This window comes from Melozone crissalis, unplaced genomic scaffold, assembly GCF_028551555.1.
Source record: "Melozone crissalis strain CALT ecotype California unplaced genomic scaffold, PUWL_Pcris_2 ptg000006l_1, whole genome shotgun sequence".
Taxonomy (NCBI): Eukaryota; Metazoa; Chordata; class Aves; order Passeriformes; family Passerellidae; genus Melozone; species Melozone crissalis.
In genome coordinates, this window is record NW_026535784.1 from 48,105,764 (window position 1) to 48,129,602 (window position 23,839).

The following is a 23,839-nucleotide window of genomic DNA, read 5'->3' on the forward strand; positions in this document are numbered from 1 at the left end:
AAAGACAGTAGTATGCATGGGAATGCACGAATATGAGAATTACTGGAAGCACAATACTGTGAATTTCTGACAAGGAGAAGCAAAACAATTTTTTAAACTTGCATTCATATGGGTGGTTTGGGAATTCCTGTCTAAATGTATTAGCAGAGTTCAGAACAAACAAAGTAATTAGAAGAATTTGAGTTCAATGGCTAAATCTCTATGACTCAAGCTCCCAAGTGGGTATTATAATAATTTTTAGTTTACTCATCACTTCTTTCTGGAGAGTTGAAAAATTAACTGTGCATATTTTTTGGTGTAGAATGCACAGAATTGCAGTTCAGATTTACAACTGGTATTCCTAATATTAAACCATGGAGTATGTGTTAAAAGCTCTAAAGTTGTTGCCACAACTGATCTCTGCTCCTAAGACAGCATGGAAAAGATAGAAGCATTTTTGTAAGGTACAGAGATGGATGCACCTCATTCCATTGCAGAAGACTGAGGAAGGCAGAGATCACTGGAGGTGAAAAACCAAACACTCGAGAGTCTGAATGTGAGCATAACCAGCCCAGCAGATGTGATACCTTGAAATAAATGCTCATGTGGCAAAAGGGGCATTGAAAGCAAGGCTTCACACTTACCAAATGGCTAATGAGTTTTGAAAAGACCCAAATAGGTTAGAATTAGGCATGTAGATTTTTATTTAAACTAAGTTTCACCATCTTGTTTTTTCAGCTCTGTGTTTTATCAGATCTTGATCTTTTCAGGGCAGTTCATTCTTGTTGTCCAGACACAAAGATTGTGAGCAACAGTTATACCTGTTCTATAACAAAATACCCTTTTCTCCTGTGTTAATGGATGCAGTCTTCTATTGCTGGAACTGTGACTATCTGTACCAACAAAGATTTGATAGGGGGAGGAAAACTTGCAGCACTGTTTTTAGGTATTGGGCTTAACCAGTTGGTTGGCCAAGCATCCAGAAGGAGATCCTCAGAGCACATTTCAGAGCTACAGAGTAAGGCTGCCTGAAGCCTGCTTGGCAAGGGCTGTCTCTCTCTGCTGGCTGCAGGCAGTCTCTGGAGAAGCTGCAGAAATGAAATATTGGCAGGAGGCTGAGAGATCGCTCCTCTCGCTTTGCGTTGTTTGTTCCCAGCAGTGCATGGCGGCTTTCTCCACGGCAAGGAGAGAAGGCTCAGCTTGTCAGCAATTACACTGCTGAAGCAGGGAGAACTGAGATTTTCTGTCAGAAATTCACACTCATGTCTAAAATTAATGTCAGTTTGTGTAGTTGAGGCACAGTGTCAGAGAAGATAAAGCCCATCTGCTGATAGTGAAGGACTTCTTTTGGCAAGGTATTTTTAGTGAAAATTTAGCTACTTAAGCGTAGTATCTCCTACTCCATAACTGAAGTTGTTTAACAGTTGAATAAATCATGCTTCTTGGCCACTTTCCAGATATTTAGACTTCATTTTAATTCTCTTAATCTCATTCTGTTTTTCTACATCATATCCTCTGTAATGTATCCCATCTCCTAAACCTTCAACCCTTATTGCTTTTATCTTATCCAGTACTTCCTTACTTGCTGTTTGACAAACTGCATTGGTGTTTTTCTAAGAAAGATTATCTTGTCCTTTCTGTATTTCTAATGAATAGAAAGGAAATAAATGGCTATTTGCATTCCTTGTATTGAAGTGTGATTTAAGATAGAGGAACATGTAAAGGGCAAGGTCAAACAGCTCAGAAAAAAATTTGAGATTTGGTTCACTATTTTTTCCCAATTTGGTTTGTTCAGATTTATTGTGATGGAAGGCAAAGGTCAAGTATATTGAGAAATACAGCCCTGGAGGAGCTACAACCATGAAGGAACAAAAATAGCTGTCTTTTCTGTCACTGGGCTAATCTGTGTAGAGTATGAACATTTGCAGCATGGTTACTTTTGGAGGAAGTTATTGTCCATTGACCTGAATTTCAGCTCCTGGAGAGACATAGCCTTAGTTAAGGCCTGCTATGTGGGCTGTGCATGGCTCTAACAGCTTGTGCTGAAATGGAGAGGACCAGCTGGGTTTTCTCTCCTCCTCTCTGTTCTCCAGGAGCTGCTGCCCTTATCCTGTCCTTTGGTTGGCATGGCAAGACATGAGGTCCAACAGATGTAATCAGAGGATCCATTGTTGTAATCCACCATTATTGCAGCTCTCTCTCAAGCAGTCATCTCTGTGTGGGGCCTCCATCATTCAAGCCCTTGTGAACTTGGTTATGTTTCATTCCAACAGAGATTGTGTTGTGAGGGATTGCTCCATCCCCCCAAAAGTGGTTGGCAAATGCAGGTGTCCAGTTAAAATGCTGGAGTTAGATGCAGTTATTTATGTATGATGACTGTGTAATACGAAGGGTAACAAGAAAGGTATATTATCTTTGGATATGGAGAAAATGGTAGATTGTAGGGTAGATGTAGGTATTTAGAGATGCTGAACTTGAAATAATTAAAATTTGATCTGAAGTTATGTGTGAATGTCTTACTTTGGTTTCTAGCAGCCTTGGAGCCTGCACGGATTGGGTATACAAAACTGAATTGAAAGCAGAGGGGCTGAATTAATATTTCTCAGTGAGTAATGTTGGCCTTTGGAACATTATGTAGATGGGCTTTGTTTTCAGGCAGTGCAGCCTCAATCCTGCATCAGTCTTCAAAAAAATTGCAATCCAGGATTGGGGGCAAACTGAGTACAGAATATTGTTGTTTAAACATGAATTATTGCAAATTGGAGCATGCAGCCGTAACCTTTCTTACAGGGTTCACATAGATTTTAAATACTGCATTTTCCAGCACTGCAAAGGAATTTTTCCTAAGTATTCAGTATGCTGAAGCCTTTAATGACAGTTTAAAACATCAAGTATAATATAGCAAGGCTATAAACGTTCTCATCCATAATCATATTAAATACTCATGAATATTTGAGCTCAGCAATACAGCTCAAAAGCAATCACAAGGAGAGTTTTTGAAGAGCCTCTGCTTTGAAATATTTGGAGATGAGAGCAATGCACTTTGTAAGGGGATGTTAGGCTATGGACTGCCCTTTGTCCCCCTTTATGTAGGTTGCACTCCCAAAGATGTCTCCTGTCACTGTAATTTCATGATGAAAAATGGAGCTTTTGCTGAAGTGAAAGATTTTGCATATAAATGAAGCCAATCAGTAAAGCCTTTGTGGCAGCATCACTCTAACTGCTTTGTGTTACCTGCATTTGCATTTTATTATTAATTACTATCATTCATTATGTGCTGTTGTTTTATTATTATTTATTAGTGCTATTATTTTTTATTAATTATTTTTTATTTTGCAAGCAGTGCTGATAGAGCTGAATTACTGAGTTGACTTGGGCTAATAAATCTGATCCTAGAGAAGATAATCTGGAACAGATTTTAACAGGCAGGCAGGTGCATGCCCCAGATTTGACTCTCCAGGATTCTCCAGTATCACAGGAGCTAAAACACCTCTGCAAAATGTCAGTAGTTGTCTCTGTCATTGCATTTCACCCCGATTGGTAAGGCTGCAAATGATGCAGGGCACGTAAAGGAGTCACACAGACAGACGAACAACTGTCTCAAGTGAGTGTGGCTGTATCTTTAGCTGCTTATTAGACTGTGATCTTGCAGCAGAGTCTGCAGACATGAATGTGTGCCTGTTTCAGCTGCAGTTTGTGGACTGGTGTGTCAGGACAAATTCCTCACATCACCTGAAGTGGATGAGTTCTGGCCACGAGGTTGGATCTGTTAGAGACACAGTGAAGTCTGCCTAGAGGCACAGAACAGACTGCCTCAAGTTGTAACCTCCATAAATTACTGCAACTCTGCTCTCAAAATCTCCACTTGTGCTTGTTGAGGGACTCATGGGCATCTGAGGTACTAATGAAAATGTTTTGCTGGGGCTGGAGAAACAAAAAATCCATGCAGTGTTTCCTGTCCTTTGAGTCCCATATTTTTGGCAGGATTCCCTGGGAGAATGATAAGATGACTTTGTGGTGCTTCTCTACAAAAGGTACTGTACAAGCAGGAAAAGTAGTTTATAGAGCATCTAGCCCCCTGTGATTGTAAATTAGGCTTACAGTGCTGTCATTCCATGCAAGCTGCTTCTGCAGAGCCACTTGGGGAAATGGTAATGTGCATCTTTCATCTCAGACAGGGTGGGGTCAAGCACTGTTGGGAATTGGTAATGAGATGACCCTTTCACATGGAAATCTCTGGTTCTCAGTTGTGACAGGGAGCTGTCAGCAGTTGCTGCCTGGGGAAATCAGTTCAGTGACCTCAGTTCAGCTCATTATAGACAGATTACTACTTCCCAGGTCCTCCTGGCCACTTGAAGCAAGTTTCCCAGGTGAGATGGATGGTGACAGAGCCCCGTAGTGATGCCTGTCCTGTGCCACGTGCATGTTTGTTTGTGTCACTGGCTGCTCTCAGTGGAGTCTGGAGGTTCCCTCTCTGGAAAGCCCACTCTGCATTCAGCCTGTTACAGCTTGTTTGCAGAGACCCGAGGTAAATTCATTTAACTAAATGCCTGAGATGTAAGGAATTCTTTTACAGTGAGTTAATCTGACCTCAGGTCACTTTGCTTGTGAGTAAAAGCTGGGACACAGAGCCTTGCTGTGGTTTAACCCTTTGAGACAAGCTTTCCTGAGCATCCCTGTGGAAAGAGACATGGACTCAGTCTGAAAAACCCAAAGAACGTGTGGATGTGGTGTCTACACGGACAGGAGCAGCGTGGAGCTGCACTGGGTGGGCCAGCCACGCTGACAGGACACTGTGCAGAAGTGTGGAATGCTGCTGAGTATCAGATTTTGAAATGAAGAGCTGACAGCCTGATCCGATTACCAAGTAATGTTTTAATTTTGAGAACTGCTTTTTCTGCTTTAAAATGACTTCACCAATAATTTCAGTTTTTAATATTCTGCAAAACTTGTGGTACTGATGCACCCTTGCTCTTGACCCTTCTTAACTGTGTCAGATACTCTTAATGCTGGTGCCTCACTTAGACAAGGCACATTTTTTCCAAATATTTAATGTGGACACGCTGTGCTTTGCACACAGATCATTCAGAGCATCTCTCTGGGAAGGGCAGGTGTCTGTGGAATCTAAGGGAGGGCACACTATGGAATTTGCTCCTGCTCTCCCTGTGCTGTGTATCTGTTGAGGACTTTGCAGGCCACTGTGATAACTTCAGTGGGAGTTTTCCAGTTCAAATTGCTAAGATAGATCTGAACTTATCAACACTTTTTCTGCTAGAAATAACCATAGAAATTGCAGGTTTATGGCACCCTTCTGCTGTTTGTGGTAGTGAAACTGATGCTTCTGGTGCTGGTACTGAAGTAATTTGTACATATGTGACTGGAAGGGGATGAAGTCCTTCTGTTGAGGATTTTGTAACTGGAGTAAATTGTGTGTCTAACTCTCAAAGCATCACAGTTGTAATGCCTAATTAACATGAAAATAGTCATAAGGGAGTCATGGCTATGAACAGTTTTATACTCTGGTGTTTTAACAAGATCTTCACAAATGATCATGAAAATTTTGCAAGGATTAGGGTGTGCATCAGGAAAGTGGAAGTGTGAGAGAATATTTTCTCACAGATCTGGGTTTTTCTAGTCAATTGAAGTGACATTTGTAGATGTCATGACTTTTCAGAATGAGAAGAGCTAAAGTAAAATGCTGGGTTTTTTACATGTATTTTCTGAAAAGTCTAGTCAAACTGGTAGATCATGCAGTGTGGCAGCAGATGGGGTTTACTTTGTATAAATAGGCAGGGTGGTGTGTGCTCATAATATAAACTTATCTTCAGCTCAGCATATACTTGTTGAAAGGAAAATGTCACCATGGAGAGCTCAAAGAGTGTAATAGTCCTTATCATGATTGAGGTCTAATAATAGCAATTAGAGGAGAAATATATTAGAAACTGTTAAATATGCCTGTTAATGTGGCAGAGAGATGGCAATGAATAAAATATGTTAAATTTCCATTAAAATAAATCACTTCATGGTCCTTTGCTTAGTTACACTCAGAGAGAGGTGTTAAAAAAAACTGAAGCCATGAGCTTTAGCCTTGTGTTTTGCATATGTGCCTCACCCTACTCATACAGAATTGTTCAGAACAGGATGTTGGATTTTTCACAGGTTTGATGTAATAAATTTTAACTGACAAGGTAGTGTGGGGAAGGGAGGGCAAGAAAGTAATGTAATTGGGCAGAAATTAAGTACTGGTTTTGTGCTTTGTGGAAACTATAGACTGTACTGTTTTTCAGCCAGGTAGAGGTTTTTGTATTAGCTGTTGCCAGTAGGCAACTGTTGGCTGTCGTTCCCAGCAGATGTGGCTTAGGTGAAAATTCTGCTATCTGGAGTCTTTATTTTGACTTGCACATGCTCTGTTACATTTTCAGTCCTTTTCCTGGGAATGAGATTCATAGGGGTGCCCTTATTTAAGTTGTACTCTGGTTTGGAGAAACAAATCAGGAAGGTAATAGTCAGGATTTCCCTCAGCTAGCCTAGGCAGGCTTTGCAGCACACCTAGGAGCGCATCATTTAGCATGGCAAGAGGGGTTCCCTTCAGTCAGGACAATTGCATGGGCCTACTGCATACATACACTTCTTCAGGCCACTTGCTAAGTTTTAGTGAATATTTGACATTCTTCAGAGTGAATTGGCCAGAGTGTACATGCACATCCGTCAACAGAAGTTGCCCCATTTGTTCTTTATTTAGTCTGAGGCCAACTTCCACACTAAAAAAATCAATCATCTGAGAATGACACATTTTTACAGCTGCCAATATTCTACAGTGTAAAAGAATTCAATCCTTTAAAATTCAGGTCCTGCTACTCCAGCATGTATTAAATGTTGGAATAATAGCAATAAAGACACTGTTCTGGAGTACACATCTTACAAAGATGTGTTCTGCTGCAGTGGTTACTCTCCCTGTTGACACGTAGATGTATGGCACAGAGTAAAGCATTGAGAAGGATCAATAGCCCCTACAAAAAGGCACTTTTTGATGACAAAGTTCTGGGAGCATCAGCTTTCAGGGCCTTCTTGTTGAAATGCACATCTGGCCTTGATAAACTACAGTTAAAGTTTTAGGGTAGGTAGTTATTTGTAAATTTTTATTTACTCTTTGCAGTAAAGCAATGGTTTACTTTCAAGTTACATCCCTGTAAAGTAGCTCAGGGGGAATTTGTTTTGCTTTTGGGGGTTGGGTTGTGTTTTCTTCTCACATAACATCTTCTTGTCTTCAGCCAAAAGGTACTTGAAACTTTTTTTTTTGTTTTGGCTTCTCTGCTTCTTCACTCTAAATGTTTCCTGTGTTTCATTACTCCTGATCATCAGTCTCTAGTTTTTATAAGGTCTTTAGGAAATTCACATCCATGCAGCCACTTTGTGACTTACTGAGAAGCCTGTGTCTGCTGGAAATACTGTACTATAAGTAACACTGAATGATTGCAGAAGAAGATTCTTCAGATATTGTACTTTTGCATTAAAATGGAGTTTAAGTCAATTCAGGCCAATAAAATTGTCAATAAAGTGTGCAGAAAGTTTATATTCCAGCAGATTATCATTAGATGATTCAATGAATTATGAGCTCTGTTGCAAGTGACATGCATTTTTTGCTGCATGAGAGAGTTATGTGAAATACATAAGGAAACATGCAGATACATACATTATCTTCCCTTTTCTGTGTGCCTTCAAGGTCTCTGGGAAGCTGCAAAGAGGTCTGTTTCAAGAGAATAAGAAGCCTCTTCTTCAGCAGCCAAGAAGTTGGTTATTCTTCCAGAAAATGGAGCTTAGGAACCACTTTTTGTATTAATCTTTTAGGCTCTTCTGTGAAAGGCAGCATCCATCTCCATGTTTTAGAAAGCCCTTTGAGTTATAACCCTACTTTCAAAAGAAATGGTAACTCAAAAGTTAGATTAAAAAATCTGGTGTACAGCATTGGGTCATCTGAAGACAAAAACCTTGTTTAACATTCAGTGTTTTGCTTAGCATGTGGGATTTCCTAATTTTTTCACTTATCCTTCTTGTGTGCCTTTGAAGTTATCATGAACCAGGTTTTGGAGGAAAACTGGAGGAATTAACAGTTTAGAGCATCTGAATGCCTGAGCTGTCTGCGCTGTGGGTCGTGAAACCCAACTTGCGGCAGAGTTGGTGGCACCTCATTTGGTGGCAGTCTCAATTCTGTCCCTGCCTGGATTCTGTGGATAGGGTAGCTTGGCCAACAGGTCTGGTATTTAATATTGATAAGAAAAACTGCAAACAAACGGTGATAGTTGTTAGCAACATAGGCACAAGCCTCTTTTTCCAGTTCAAAGTTTCCTGTGCCTGCTATCCAGCCTGTATCCACAAATGAAATGTTACAGAGACCCTCTGCAGGACCTTTTGTATGCTGAGTCCCTGAAACACTCTGCTTTGTCATCTCTCTAATTCTAGCGTGCGCTCTGGATTTGAAGGGATGAAGGAACTGGAGATCTGCAACAAGATAATGACAAAAATGCTGGAAAATTACAATACCTTGTTTGAATTAGAAGGCTTGAAGAAGGATGAAGAAAAGCCTGTATGTGAAGAGCTAGCAAAAATAATTTTGGTAAAAGTGAGTATCTCTAATATTTCATTTTCTCACAGCAAATCAATAATTCAGGCTTATTTCAGGCTTCAATTCAGAAATCTTTTAGATAAGTGGAAGGCAGACTCTTGTAATAATGATGTGTGTTATTGATTGGTATGCAGTTTACACATTGATTCTGCTGATAGGCTAATTTTCATTACTGGCCTGGAAGTTCATTCTATTAAACATCTTATTCTTTGTTGGCTACACACTTATTTATGCAGGAAATATATTCACTAAAATTTAAATGTTTTTAAATGAGGAGGCAGAATAATTCTAAGGACAGTGGTCCTAGTGTACCAAACCTCTAGGACAGAGGTTTCTAACCTTTGCCTTTGTGTGAAGTCTGCCTGTCTCAGACATGCACTGGAGTTTAAAAGTCAGGTGTTCTCACTCAGCCATTTCTGGATGCACTTGAAGAGAAGCATTAAATAAGAGTCTTTGAAAAAAGTACATTGGAGCTCTTAAAGAAAAGTGTTGTAGTTAGAGTATTACACCTTTGGTGGGAAGAGGGCTTGTGTGTAACATCAAAGGATTCTAACATTTAAAAGCTGACAAGTAGGGCAACCAAAAGTGCATTGTTCTGGCTTGTGCTGTCTCTATCACAGGAAACAACCTCAAGTCTGTGCAGGAAAATGGTCATGAGGATGGTTTGCAGGTGCCTCATTTCTTATTGTCTGTTAACCGTGCTGATAATTACTCTCCTAAAGGGTGTGAATTCTTGAGTTTGGGAGGGTTGAACTACCGCCCATCCTTGATAGGGTTTTACCCACTGATAAAATCACTTTAGCCTTCACTGTCTGGAATAGAAGTTGTCAGAAAATAAGTTATGAAATACAGTGTCTTTGACCTTGACAGAACAGGAGGTTTGGTGTGAGCCCAGGTTCTGCCATTCAGATGAAATCAGCTGATAACATCTCTGCCTTTGTGCTGTATCACAGGAGGGTCTGCTGAATTGGTGTAAGTTTGGCTCAGCTGCATTTAGAAGGGTTGCTGGTTTTCTTAAGTGGTGAATCAGTGAGGAGGTGTTTTGCTGTATTTAGTTGTCTTTTAGCTGTTACTAGCACTCAGCTGAAATGCCTCTATGGAAGGAGATAGAATCACTGATAGCCTTCCAGTACCACAGTAACTTCTGGGTAGTGGAAGTGATCTGCCTGGCCAGTGAGTGATGTTCAGCCACTGATGGTCACTTCAGCAACAGAACCAGGGAAAGAACATATTGTAAAAAAAAAAAAAGTGCCCAGAAGAAATGCTTCAGATGTATTTCCTTCTCCTTCAAGCCTCAGCAAGTTCCAGAAGTCAAGATAGTCTTTCAATTCTGAGGACTTAGTAGTAATTGGGATTGCACTGAGGTGAAGATCTGGGAAATTTCCCACAGCTGTTGGGAGATACAAGCTATCAAATTACATGGTGACAACCAGAATTACTCCAACAAAATACACTGAGATAAAATTACTCAAGCGAGATGGGAAGTGTTGCCCGTTGCATTGCCTCAGGAGACAGATGATTGCCTGAGAGAGCCATGCCTAAATACAGGGGCTCACATTGTGTTTGCATCTTTGGACCTTGTTGATATTTTCCAAATTCTGCTGGCAACCAGCTGCAAAAAATTGACCTTGTTTGTTGTCCATCTAATTTGAGTGGGAAGTTTCTAGATTAATTAAGGCACATACTCAAACACAAGAAGTACAATCATCTAACTTCTTGTAGCAAAGGTACTAAGAAGGTTTTTTGAAATTTGTCAGGCGGCTCTATGAAAGGACGTTTCATATTATTTTCAAAGGTTACATTTTTTGTATCCTAGCAAATATCCCCCATCTTAGTCAATTTGTATAGTAAACTAGAGATAGTACACTTGAAGAAAAAACCAAGTGATGATGAGATTCAGTAGAGAAAAGTGATTGCCAGATTGCTAATGCATGAACCATTACATACAGTAGGAGCTGGTCTGTGTTATACAGGAACAAATGCCTCAGAGAATTATTTGTCATGACCTGTGTCACGAAAACAGCAAGTGTTTGTAGGCAAAGTTACTGCTTCTGGAAAAGCCACTGATGTATCTACAGGTAGGTGGATAGAAATTTTCCAAATAATCCTGTTGTAAGCAGTGAAGAATGTAGGATGCTCAGGACAGTGCTCTCCAAAACTGAGGCCCTGTTGCTTTTAAGGATGTTGCATTGAAGCTTGAACCATGGTGGGATAGGGGAGTGAATGGCAAGGAAAGTGAAGAAACTGTGGACTTGCCCTTTACCAAACTCATCTGCATTTATTTAAGTGGCTTTTTTACCTTCTGTTTTGGGAACAGCAATAGGGTGAGGAGAATTTTAGATGACCTCACTCACTTCCTTGTTGGGTATTCCATCATCCTTTCCCTCACATCCCTCACTGCATTGCCAGCACTTCACCCTGAGTCACTACACTGCTTCCTTTCCTGTGATTGCTTTCACTCTCACTCCTTCCTCACTTTTCCATGTTTACATTTTCTCTGAATTCCCACAGCCCTGTCCCACTATTCTTGCTGTCAAATGAAAACAAGAATATGTGGATCATTAGATGAAGTCATGGAAGCATCACGCTTCTCTTGGAGCAGTGTGCTGGAAAGGAAAAACAGCTCCAGTGGAGCAAGTTGCATCTTGTTTACTGTGTTGGTCATATCTAGGGGAAATCCACAATGCTGCAGGCTTCCAGGAGGAGCAAGAGCATTTGAATCAGGCACAGACCGTGGCAGATTAAAGAAAATATGTTTTTAGGAGGCAGAAAATTAATTAGTTTTAGAGATGGGAAAAAGAGACGTGATTTTTTAGGGGTGTTGATAGTTGAACTACCATTCTTGTTGTGTATGTGCACTGAGGAGGCACAGAAACACCTTAACCCCAGTTATATTTCTTCTTTCAGTTTGTTCAGTCATTGTGAAAGACAAGTTGTGCCAGGTAAAAGGGATTTCTTAGCTTGCTTTTTCAGTGGATCACAATTCAGAAAATAAAGCAACTGGAAATCTCTGCAAGTTGCATTCCAGTCCCTGCTTTGTTCCCAGGGCTGTAAAGCCTCCTCTTGCTCATTGCTTAATATTATAATTATTTCTAATTATAATATTGTAATATTATAATTAGAAATTATGGAAAGTGTTTCTTTGGAAACACCTACATCTTTTTTAAAAGCACAATTTTAACACAAAAGAAAATTTGTCTTAGAATAGTTTCTCTTTCATGGGGAAGTTGAACTGTCAGCTTCATGACACCTTGCCTGGAAGGATTTTGTTCCACCTATTAGAATGAGACCAGATGATTATCCAGTCTTGTGGCCAGCAGGTGGAAGCATAACATGTGCTTTCTTCAGAAATATAACTATATTTGGAAACGCCTTATAATAAAAGAACTCTGGGATTTGATTGACTGTTTTTTAAAATTCTGAAATAAACTGAATTTTGTTGGAGTTTACAGGTCTCATTTGCAGCCAGCTATTACTGCAATCCTTAATCCAAGCTTTACTTCAATTTCCTAAGTCTGTAAGAGTCTCAGTCTGTTGATCAGTAGGCTCTGCTAGTTAGAGAGAAATAGGTGAAGTGAGTTGAACATTCTGATTAGGTGCTTGCTCGGAGGTCACATTGTCAGGATCATAAATACCTGGTTTTTATTAGGCAGTGTTGTGTGTAAACAGTTAATTTTCTGATAGTACATCTGCACTGTTGTGCATTTTCACATTATTGATGTCAGGAGTTCCTAAGAAAATAATGCTTATATTTTGCTTTGGAACAGAATTCCTAGTGTGAATCCATATGATCCTGGTAGGTTTTTGTGTTACTAAACTGAGTGATATCTCATGCAATGAACAGTTAGTCAGTCTTGAGTTGCAGTACTGCCAATTTTGTAATCTTCTGGAAGAAATAGGTTTACAAAACCTATGGTAACAATAGAAACGATAATTTGAACAATAAATAATAATAAATAAAATAAAATACTAAAAAGGTGTTGAATTGCTGTTTGAACTGTAGTTGTATGTAGTCCTATATTGGAGCACTAGCCGGTGGTGTATTGCTGCAACTGGAATGAATTGGGATCTTGGAATAACAGTCATTAGGCTTCTCTCATGATCAGAGATGGGCAGTGAAGGTTTTTATTTAGTTCAGGGGGCAAGGGAAATTTGGGCAGGAGAACTACCATGAGACTTGCTCTTGGGAGATTTTGAGAATTATTCCTTCTGCTGGCTTGAGGTGAAACATGCCACCTTTAATAGCATGGTTTATATCTCAGTATTGTCTTCAAATAAAACATATACTTTATTATCTAGTCATACAGGATTACAAGATCTTATTTTTTCTATTGTATTTCACCTTTTCCCTCCAATGCCTTCTTGACAGAGCACTTTAGTTTCAAGAACCAGTCAACTCAGAGCACATAAATATTTGCACTGGCACAGAACACTGACATTATGAGGATGTAATGCTGTTCCTGGTTTGATCACGTGCTGGGGACAGGAATGCAAAAGGCTTTTCCCATTCCTCTCTAGCTGGGTGGTAGAATACATACCCTGTTCACCTGATGCAGAAGAAAAAGCAAGTACATTTTGAAAATTAATATAACATTAAAATAATACTAATGTAATATAACATTAAAATCAAATTCAAAGTCGATCCTACAAAGTCAAGTAAATACATATACAGTTTTATCATTTTGAGTATATTGTAGGTGCATTCGGATGACCTCTGAACAGGCAGGTTTCAGTCCCTGAAGAGCTGCAGAAACTGGTCCTCTGCTGATTTTTGCGAAAAGAAATAGTTTCAAAAGAACTCTTATTTTAGATGCAATTACCTCCCTGCATTTTTATCCTGTTTGTTTCCAGTCTTCTAGCCAGGGCTGCCGCTTCAGAAGGGAGGATGAGTTGACAGAGTAGCTTTTTGCACTTTAACTGGCAGCACTGCTCTGAGATTTGTGACATGCAGCAGTCCCTTGCTGCAGGTGTGGCTGCACCTCTGGGTGTGTGGTGTGTGCAAAGTGTGTGCTTCCCATCCCAGCCAGGCAAAACCCCAAAGTGCATACTTGTTTTGTCGAGAGGAATGCTCTAACTAACTTAGCTGAAAGTGGAATGCTTGCTCCTTCCCATTGAACATTCTAAGCAGATCATTCATAATGAGGTAAGATTTGAGCCTTTTGTCCCTCAGGAGAGGTAGGAAAGGTAAGATTGTCACAAAGTTCTCTGTCTTGGCTTGGCAGGTCCCTCTGCAGCTGTTTAAAGCTCCACCTCCACTGAAAGCCACAATTTTTCAGCTGATTTCCCCTCATGAGCAAAGCTGGATGTTCACTTACAGATGCTTCTTTGTCTTCCTCAGCTGTAGCATGAGGTTTTAATCCCTTGAAAAGATCTGGGAGAAAGTTCTGAGAAGCCACCAACCCCACAACTAATGGGCTCCCTCTAAATAAGTCCCTTTCCCTGTCACCTCAGGCAGACACAGGAGCAGCCCCTCATTTACGTCAGGAAAAAAGGCATCCGTTTCTAATCCATGTTACACTGCCCTGGCTAAGCCTGCAGGGTCGAGATAGTTTCCTTTATTCATCTTTCATGTCTGGGACCGTTTTAGCATCATGTTAATGGTCAGCTTTCAGTACTGGATTAATTCTTTCCCATCAGGAGGCAGCAGGAACGGATCATTGGAAATCCTTTCCAAAGATCTGAGCAAACGTTTCCATTTTCCTCTTATTTGGGCAGGTCATGCCAGTTTGCTCCTGCGTGGACTAAGGAGCCCCCAAGAGTAGGAGTGGGTTCACGTGGGACTTGTGAAGATGGGTGGAAAGTGCATGAGGAGAAGGAGCACCTGTGGAAGTCAGTCTCCATTTTCTTGTTTAGTGTTTCTTCAGCTAGAATTCACTTTGCAGTTGTCCACCAGTGAGCAGATGGGCATGTTTATAGTAAGGGTGTATAGTGATTCAGCCAGAATGACATTTTAAGATGTGAGCTGATGGGAAATGAGCAATGTGAGATTTGTAGGGGAAAGTTTATAAGCCTCCAAACCCTTCACCTATAGGAAATTCAGTCTGGAGTGAGGAGGATGGTTATGTTTAGGCTGTGATTCAGAAAGGCTAGTAAAAAAGCCCTGAACAATTCCTTGTGTAATTCTGAAATGGCTTTCCAGTGCTTCTAGCTCTGCTGGCTTTGTCAGCCCTGTGTGTGTGTTATTAAACCAGAATGTTTCTGCTCTTGAAATTCACTGAAGCATTTACAGGATTATAAATCTGTCACTTGTGGTGTTACTAAATGCAGTCCTGAATATTTACACAAATATGCTAATGCTAAACTCTGTAATAAATTATTATGCTGATTCTTCTTTCACTAGAATTTCACCAGCCATGTCTTAATTTTACCATATTATGAGAAGAAATTTGCCAAGATTCAGGACATATAAAGGAAAGACAGGCAGATAACAAATGTCTCTTTCCTTCCTGCTGTCCATACTTCTAGTTTACTGTAAATTGTTTTAATATAGCTGACAAATTTTGTAGTTGAGATGCTTAGGAATTTTACTTTTGCTCTCTCACAGTTTTTTTTCCTTGAAACAAATACTCATTGGTACTATCACTGTCCCATGATAATTCCACATAGCTAAAATGTAGGGAAAATGATATCCATATGTATATGTGTGTCCTGGTCTGTACTTGCACTTGTTTTATTTGAGATGTTTTTCATTCATTGTCTGTTATTGATTTGGATTTGTTTGAGGTTTTTGTTGTTGTTGTTTGTTCATTTGTTTGTTTTGTTGTGGGGATTTTGGTGATTTGTTTATTTGGAGGGATATGATGTGATTTAGCAGTTGGAGCAGTCCATCTCAGGCAGTACATCATCAGCTTTCAAAAGGGAGGCATCAATCAGCACCAAGAAGCAGGGTACAGTAAAATAAGCATGTGAGCTTCTCCAGTAGCCAGCTGTTGGTGAGCATCATTGCTGTACCCGTGGGGGAAAAAGGAGATTACAAGAAGGTGAAAATTTTTCAGCTAAGACAAATGCCTCAGTTCCTCCTGTTTAGATTCCTCAGTGTTTATTCTGTTTCTCCTTAATTAGTCACTCAGTTAATCAGGTTACACAAAATGATCAACATTATCCCCTCTGTATAAACCAGCAGTCACTGTTGTCTTTGTGACAAGGACACATTGCAGGCAGGCAGAACTGACCCAAAGTAAAAAGTATAAGAGATTTTTCTGTCTGTGGCATTTAATTCTTGCTGGCCTCTGACATCAGCTTCATCTGGACAACTCTGAAGGTGAGAGATTCAGAAGGAGTCAGCACTAAATTAATTCCTTTGCCCAAATTAAGAGCAGCAAAATGCTCATTGACTTCAGTATAAATTCTATGAGTTTTTTCAAACCCCTCCTGTGAGTACTGTGAGGATCACAGTTTGTCCAGAGGGTGATTGGTGCACCCTGCTCTGCCTGGAGCACTTTTAGTGCTCAAAGCTTGTTGTCATACATTGGGCTCATGGCAGTCTGAGAGCAAAAGGAGCATGTGATGCATGGGACCAGATGCTCCTAAAGTCTGGATATGTACAGAAAATTGAAAATTTGAAAATCTTGAAAATCTGATGTATCCAGCAGATCCCAGCAGCATTTGACCTTAATTGCCAGCAGTGAACATCTCGGTTTCAGTGTTAAAAAAGGATCTGTTCTTTGTGCACTGAGAACCTTACATGAGTAACTAGAACAGTATAGACACTAGGACTCCCTAATTTACTGCAGATCAGGTATTTCTTTTGAAATTAACATTCCACGAATTCCATGTGTGAAAAACTTCTTTCCTTGTGAGTATTTTGTTTTTTAGGTCTGAAAAAACAATTTAGCTTTTTCAAGACTGAGTTTAAGCAGCTGCAATGTGAGATACAGTTCTGGAGAGCCTAGATTTTTCCCATATCTAGGTCACAGCTCTCTTTTAGATCATCCTTTTTCCATTTATGAATAATATTACAGTAAATAGATGAAGCAGAATCCAGTTTTCAAAACTGAAAAGTGGAATAAAGTGTTACCCTGAACTGATCTGAGCTCTGTTGTTACTAACACTTCTGTGCACATACACACAGAGTTAGGTAAACCCAGCATGAGAGAAGTCATCTTGTGCCAGTTTGTAAATGTTTAATTTGGATTTTTTTAATCTTAAATTCTGCTACAGGCTTCTTATGGGGTGTGGTCATTGACACCTTAATCCCCTGCCAGTTTATATATGATGGTGTGCTGATTTAGACTGGGGTAGAGTTAATTTTCTTCATAGTAGTCTGTGTGGGGCTGTACGTTGGATTTGTGCTAAAAACAGTGTTGGTAACTCAGGGATGTTTTAGTTGCATATTTTGTGGATGGGCATGGAAGATGAATATTTTCCCGTAGTGAAGTCTTTGTGACCTTTTACAAATTCTGGAATTATGTTTGATCCTGGCACTAGCAGTTTAACTTCTTGCATCATTCAGTCCTTCTGCATGGCTGGAGACACATTTTACTCTTTCTCCTGGAAAATACCATGATATTCCACAGATGGAGTTGGTAACATTGAGGTGCATCATGGGATTGTTACTATGTTTGTCATTTCCTTTCACATATTGCAGTCCTCTCTAAAAATAATGGATTTCCACATCTCTCTCTTGCTTACGTATCACAGCTCTTGACCTTTGTACGTGTTTTATGGCAATGAGTGCAGTAGGTTAAGGTTGTACTGATGTGAAACAGAGTAGCTTTTAGCTGTTTATTAAGAGCTACAGTCTCAGGTAAAAGGTCATATATATAAATAGTCTTGGGAGAACAAAAGGAAATGAAAGTTGAACTGAAAATGGTATTAGTTTTATATTGGAAAGCAGTGATAGGTTTCTTTTGCAAACACTGAGATTCTCTTTTTATCACTTCTATCTGAAACAGTTTTGCTGAACTATGGTTATTAAAGTATAGTGTAAATGATGGCAAGGAAGAACAGCAGACAGGAAGAAACTGACTCAGTGTTTATATGCTAATAGCAGCCAAGGCAAAAACTCATTTGTAAATACTAGATGTTTCAATGTTTGTTACCGGTTTTGTTTAGTATGATTTACTGACATTGTTCCCCCTTCTAACAATGATGTTTTCATCACTTTCTGGGTACAAAATGGAAGGCATGCCTAATACATTGTGGGGGGATTTTTTTTTCTGTTACTGTTCATGTTAAATAATTTTCTGTATTTTTCCTGAAGGTATCTGTGCCACAGAATGACAATTTGTGAACTGATAACTGAATAAAAATCAGTTATTCCATCCAGTTGACATTCATGAAAATACCTGTGACCATGTGCATTAGAAGATGCCTTTGAAGATCTCCGTACCATTGGCCACATGATTTTAGTCTTAGAAATACAGATTATTTGATACCTTGCATGTCTCTTGGAGCCTTGATCAGCCATGAGCTATTTTGCATGGTCACAGAGGGGAAGACATTCCATGTTGTTTTCATTTTGTGAGTAAGAAGAGCAGTGCTGTAATTACTTTGGCACCCTTGACAGCACTGCTGCATGTGCCACCTGCCCTGCTGTGCACCAGGGAACTTAGTGCAGGGGGGGGTGGTGTATTTGCCACTCCAACATCAAATAAAGGGAGAGCCAGGAGCTCTTAAATCCACTCTTTCTTTTGTATTGCTCCATGCTTGGCCTTGGGAACATTCACAGGTGTGGCCCTGGTGACACCTATCTGAGGCAAAGGCTGCACTGCAGTGTTACGTGGAGGGAAGCAGGATATTCCCTCTCTGTGCTGTACAGCTGCTGACCCAGTAAAGAGTCAGCTGTTGCAGTCTGTCCTCATGCAATCAGCTAATGCATCATTCCTGCAGTCATTTGCAGCATGGAATTCCCTGAATAATCCTCTTAATGTCTGCTCATCATACATTAGAGTGCCTGTGCTGGCTCACATGGGGGATCCATCTAAGCCAGTGTGCTGCTTCCAACACTGCCCATAAGCAGGTGACAGGGGAGGAGAAGGACAGGGCAGCAAGGTATTTCCTTCATTTTTTCTACCAGTTCATGACTATTCTCAGAAGTTCTGCTCTTTATAGGGTTTTTGTATTTAGTGATGTCCAGAGTATTGTCTTGAGTCTCTCTTTCACGTGTGTAAGCTTTTTGCTTCCAACATCTCGTCTGTAAAAGTGTGCCACAAATTGCTTCCTCTCACATGAAGAACTGACTCCTTTTGTTTGTTATAAATGTGGCTTTCACTAGTGTCATTTGAAGGTCACCTGAAATTTTTTTGGGTTTTTTTTTTTTTTGACATAGTGAACAGTCTGACAGAACATCTCTACCACCCATGACCTTACAAGCTACCATGGTGTTTGGGGATTTTCTTCCTGATGGAAAATTACCACTGGTATTTGCAACCCTAATCACTGTGCTGACAACAATAATTTTTTTCTGTCAAAGCCCCTGCACAGAGTCAGTGAGCAATCCCATATAATAGCTTTTCTCTTTTGGGGCACAAGGCCAAACACTTTGATGAAGTAAATTGGATGACATTTTGGTGAAGTCAGAATGGCACATTGTTTATTGCAGAAGGGACTCTGACTCCTTGTTTCTGTAAGAAAAAAACCTAGTCTTTGCTTTAATTAAGAAAAAGTTTCACATTTATAAAAGTTCAAGTTTATTTTAATTGAAGTGGTCTTCTATGTATTAACAGCTAAAAAATAGATCTGGTGCTTTCTAGAAGCATTTAAAACTTGAACTGAGAAACCCACAGGCTAGTTTCCTCTGATTATGCAGTATGTGAGACCAGAAACAGATTAATTACTGAATCGAGCAGGAAAGAGAGGATGAGCACAGCATTAATAATGAGATTATTCCAAAGATAACTGGGAATATTATGTTATCAACAAATAAATTTATTGTTGTCATTAAAATACAGTACAATGTATAACCATTGTTTTTAGTAGCTTTTTTTTTTTCCTAAATTCTTCCTTAAGCAGTCATAATCAGTTGCATTTAAAGTCTTGTGTTTGTGTGGTAACATGCTACAAATGCAAGAGACTTTAAATTCACTGCACAGATCAATATCTCCATGACTAGAGTTGACTGAGGCTAAAACATAACAATTTTTATGCCCATTCAAAATGTTATTGAAAAAGATAAAAGCAAGGGGTAATATTTTGTTCTGTTTTGAACTTTGCATCCCAGACAGGTAACAGTGTAAGATGCAAGTCTGCTGTATGAATCCTTCTTACTTAATAATGGCAATGGATAAGGGAACCAGTACACTTTATTATTATAGTGTGAGGTTAGGAGGAGCTGCAGGTCTCTATGTTGGCCACATTTGCAGATGTAGGAAATGAATGAATGCTTTATGCTGATAGACTTCTGACTGCACAATTTCCCGAAAAATATTGCCTGTTGTAGTTAGGAAATCGAATGTTCTCTGGCTTTCTCTGTGATCTTGTGCATTCTTGCATGAAAATCATTACAGAAACTTAGTTCAAAACTTGCATTTGACAGCGTCCTGTAGAGATGCTGATGATTTACTTTCGCCCAAGTACTCTTGATAGAAAATTTCTCTTGTTAACTGTGGTGGGACTTGATGCCAAGGTGAGCAGGTACTCCAGTTGGAGCAGGTTTTGGGTGGTTGCTGGCAGCGGTTGACAGTAAGCAAGGCTTGGGTAACTTTCCAGGTGTAAACAGTTAACACTGATTGTTGACTATACACAGTTGAACAAAACACAGTTTGTTTTGTATCCACTCTGCTGCACTGGAGATTTTCTCTTCACATGGGAATGGAAAGCATACAGTTGCTAATAAGCCATACTTCTTAGAGCATTCTCTGGAGATTTGTAATGTTCTGGAAAAGTGATGCTTAGGTAGTACTTTGCCATGCTAGTCATTTTGTGGCTCCAAGTTAATTTATCCCAGTTGTACAGGAGCCATGACATGTGTTTTAAGGGAAATCAGGCTTTAAAGCACAACAGATTTCATCCCACTGTTTTATGAATTTCATAAGAAATGCTGAAAATTAATAAATAGAAATCTCAAAGAATTCTCAGTCTTCAGTAATTCAAAGATGCACTGAAATGCAAAAAGGTATTATGTAATAATTTTTTTTTTTTTTTAATGTGAATACAATAGTTGGTGTAATTGCTTACTTCCTTAACAGAAATGCAGACAGACAAATGCTCTTTAAGTCCCTGCAAGTGTGACCTGACTAAATGCTGTTGGTTTTACTATGTGTGGAATGCAAGTGCCTGACTTTAAATACTTGCATTTGAAAATTGCAATTTATGTTTATTGAATCCCAGTACTAAAGAGTGTTCTGAGAGCAAGAGTCAGATTTCTGAACATGTACAGTTATTTAATCTATGCTAGTAGAGTTAGGTATCAGTTTAACTGTGGTCAAAAATATCTTAATTGATTTGACTTTTCGATCTCTTAAGTTCACAGGATGTTTAGAAAAACAAAATATATTCCAAAATATGCTTAGTTACTGAAGTACAACATGTTACTGGAAATGAGCATGCTCTTTCTACTTTCTGGATTTTAAAGGGTAAAATCAAACATATTGCCAGTTCTTCACAAGTTAATATACAAGAACAAAACACTTGACAGCAGTGGGTTCTCAGCTTAAACTATGTTTGAGATTCTGGTTTTGTTTGTTTGTAAGTTCTCCAAGTAGCCTAGGAACCTGGGCAGCCCGAAAATGTGACTATTAGGCCTGCCTGATATTCCTAGTAAGTTTTGTCTTTCAGTTTGCATCTTTCATGTTAATGGTGGTGAGTTCTTCCCCTTATCCTAATTAATATGGAGATGCCCTTTACAGTTAGAAAAAACAGCCAGTTTGTAGGAGGAGTGGTATAATCTTACAGTAATGTTTGCCTTGTAAAAAGCAGCATGAAATGAAGGACAGCAGGGAAGGGGCAGGTGTTGGAATTTGCAAGTGTTGATATAAACTGTAAATAAGATCTTTTCTTAGAGAATCAGAAAAATATATTTGTGTGTGTTCTGCCCAGTGCAATTAAGACCTCTTGCCAGAGCCTGCATTTGGCAGACTTTTGGAGGTTAATATTTAATAGGTTATTAGCTAGTGCTGTTTGCTATGTTCCCAGTATATGGATCTCCTGCTCCCTTGGAAATATTATTTTGTGCAAATTAAATGCATTTCTGTACTGAAACACATGAATCTATATGTGCTGTTATAGAATCCATGATGGAGCAGGTAATAGTGTGCTATCAGAGGTTTTTCTGCTTTTTTAGTTCATGTGCTTCTGTTCTCATTTTTCATCTCTGTTCAACATAATAAAAGCAATTACTGTACTGCATGATTCCTGAAATCTCTGACTATTGCATAGTCAATTAATAGTATTGAGTCAGTGGTAAGCCTGATCCTACTTTAACTGCAGGAATGTTGATTTCTAACTTATGCCATCAGGTGACAGAAGACTCTGATCTAACACAGATGATTCACCTGAGTCATTTGTCTGCGATGACTTGTACTTAAAGTGGAGGTGTAGTTGTAATGAAGATACAATGCCATAGAAATGGGAAATAAAAAACACCTATGAGATCACCCTGAAGGTTCTGTTAGAGTACAGAATGTATTTTTAACTCCTTTTCTAGTTCAGAGGTGAATGATCCAAGAACAGGATCGTTCCTGTCCTTTTGCTGCTGGGTTGTTACGTGACCTAGTGGAATTTCTAGTGGAGTCTCAGCTTATCTGTATTACCCAGTGTTGATTCAGAGAGTCATAAAAATGAGCTTGGGCATGTTTAGTGCCAGTTTATTGGTATGAGAGTGCTGCTCCACCTCTGTTCAAAATTCCTAAGGCCTGAACCTACTTTTATTACAGAGTTTGTAAACAGCATTCCTTATTGCTGGGAAGGAGAAGGGATTGAAGAGTAGAAGCTAGAGTCAGCATTTACAGTTGTCTTTTCAGTTGTTCAGATTCCCTGGTCAATGAGTTGGCCATAGGGTAATGCAACGTGGGAGAAATACAGAGGTAAAACTAATCTGTTTTCCTTGAAGGATCTACCTGCACTTTATGGGATATAGCACAGTTCAGACCAGTGCCAACAGTGTCTTTTAGACAGCCAATTCTTTCATTACTGTGTAATTCATTGTCATGCTGTGTACAGGAGAAGCACCATACATGGAGAGAGACAGGTTTCTTAACAGCTTGTTTTAAACTTCCCAACCTACTTACATGGACTTCAGTGGACCAGCTCTGAATTTTGGCACAGCTTCACATTTTTCTAATGAAGAAATCCTTTGGCAAACACACACTTGTTTACACCTCAAACAGTTGGCCAGCAGGATGGAGGAATGTAATGGGCACTGTACTGCCTTACCTTTGTTCTCTGGCTTTTGATGGACTCATTAACATTTGCCCTTTAACAGCGCTGCAGAGAGTTACAGAGCATTTGCTTTAGGATTCCTTCCCTGGAGGTGACATTTATTTTAAGAATATACTGAAATACCAAATAATGCCCATTGTAACTACAGTAACTTACCATAATTTTGCTTTCTCTCACTATTGTTCTGTATGAGCAGGTGAATACAGACATGAGCAGAAAGTCTGCCCTGTGGGAAGCTGAGAGCAGGAATTGTCACCATAGTCAGCCTTCTGAGTTCATTCCTCCATCTCTCCTGTGATTGTGATCATCTGGCCATGTTTGTGCTTCTTACTTTTGATGCATCATCTGTTCAAGCTAAGAGAGCCCAAAGTGGACAAAAGGCAGAAGTTACTCCAACAGGAGCAGTGTCCCAGCAGTGTAGTCAGAACTGTAGGATTTGGATGCAAATAACTTCCAGTATCTTTGTGGGATACATTCAGGATTGTGACTAAGGCTGGATTTTTGTATTTCTCAAGAGGAAGTAAGGTTTGTTGCTGCACAGAGATGATAAGGCAGTGGGCTGTCGTATCTCTCCAGTGTGAAGTCATGCATGCTTGTTTTGCTTTTAAGCAGTTTTTTTTCCTATTTAATCCACCAGGGAGTCCTCAACTTGCCTTTTGCTGAGATTCCTAGGACCTCTGATCTGCAAAGTCCACATCAATCCCACTCTTTCCTCTCCACCTGGATGAAGCTCTTTCAGTTCAGAGCGTTGCCTGCACTAGGTTTCCTTTGGCAAACAGATGCCAGGCAGCAGTTGGCCATCGCTGGGAGCTGGTTGTATCTTCTGGCTCGAGGCCCGTACATCTTATTGCTTTTTGGCCTCCATCCCATGCAGACTGCAAGCTTGCAGCATTTTGACAGAGCTGCCTGGAGAGCTGC

At 39.7% G+C, this 23,839-nt stretch overlaps 1 protein-coding gene across 1 annotated transcript in view; it reads left to right on the forward strand.

Moving 5' to 3' along the window:
* The window catches only part of FAM13A (family with sequence similarity 13 member A), a 117,400-nt gene that overhangs the window by 16,039 nt on the left and 77,522 nt on the right, over positions 1-23,839 (forward strand). Inside the window, exon 5 of the mRNA XM_054295572.1 lies at positions 8,440-8,599. Coding sequence (XP_054151547.1) covers positions 8,440-8,599 — 160 coding nt within the window. The remainder of the gene's footprint in view (positions 1-8,439; positions 8,600-23,839) is intronic.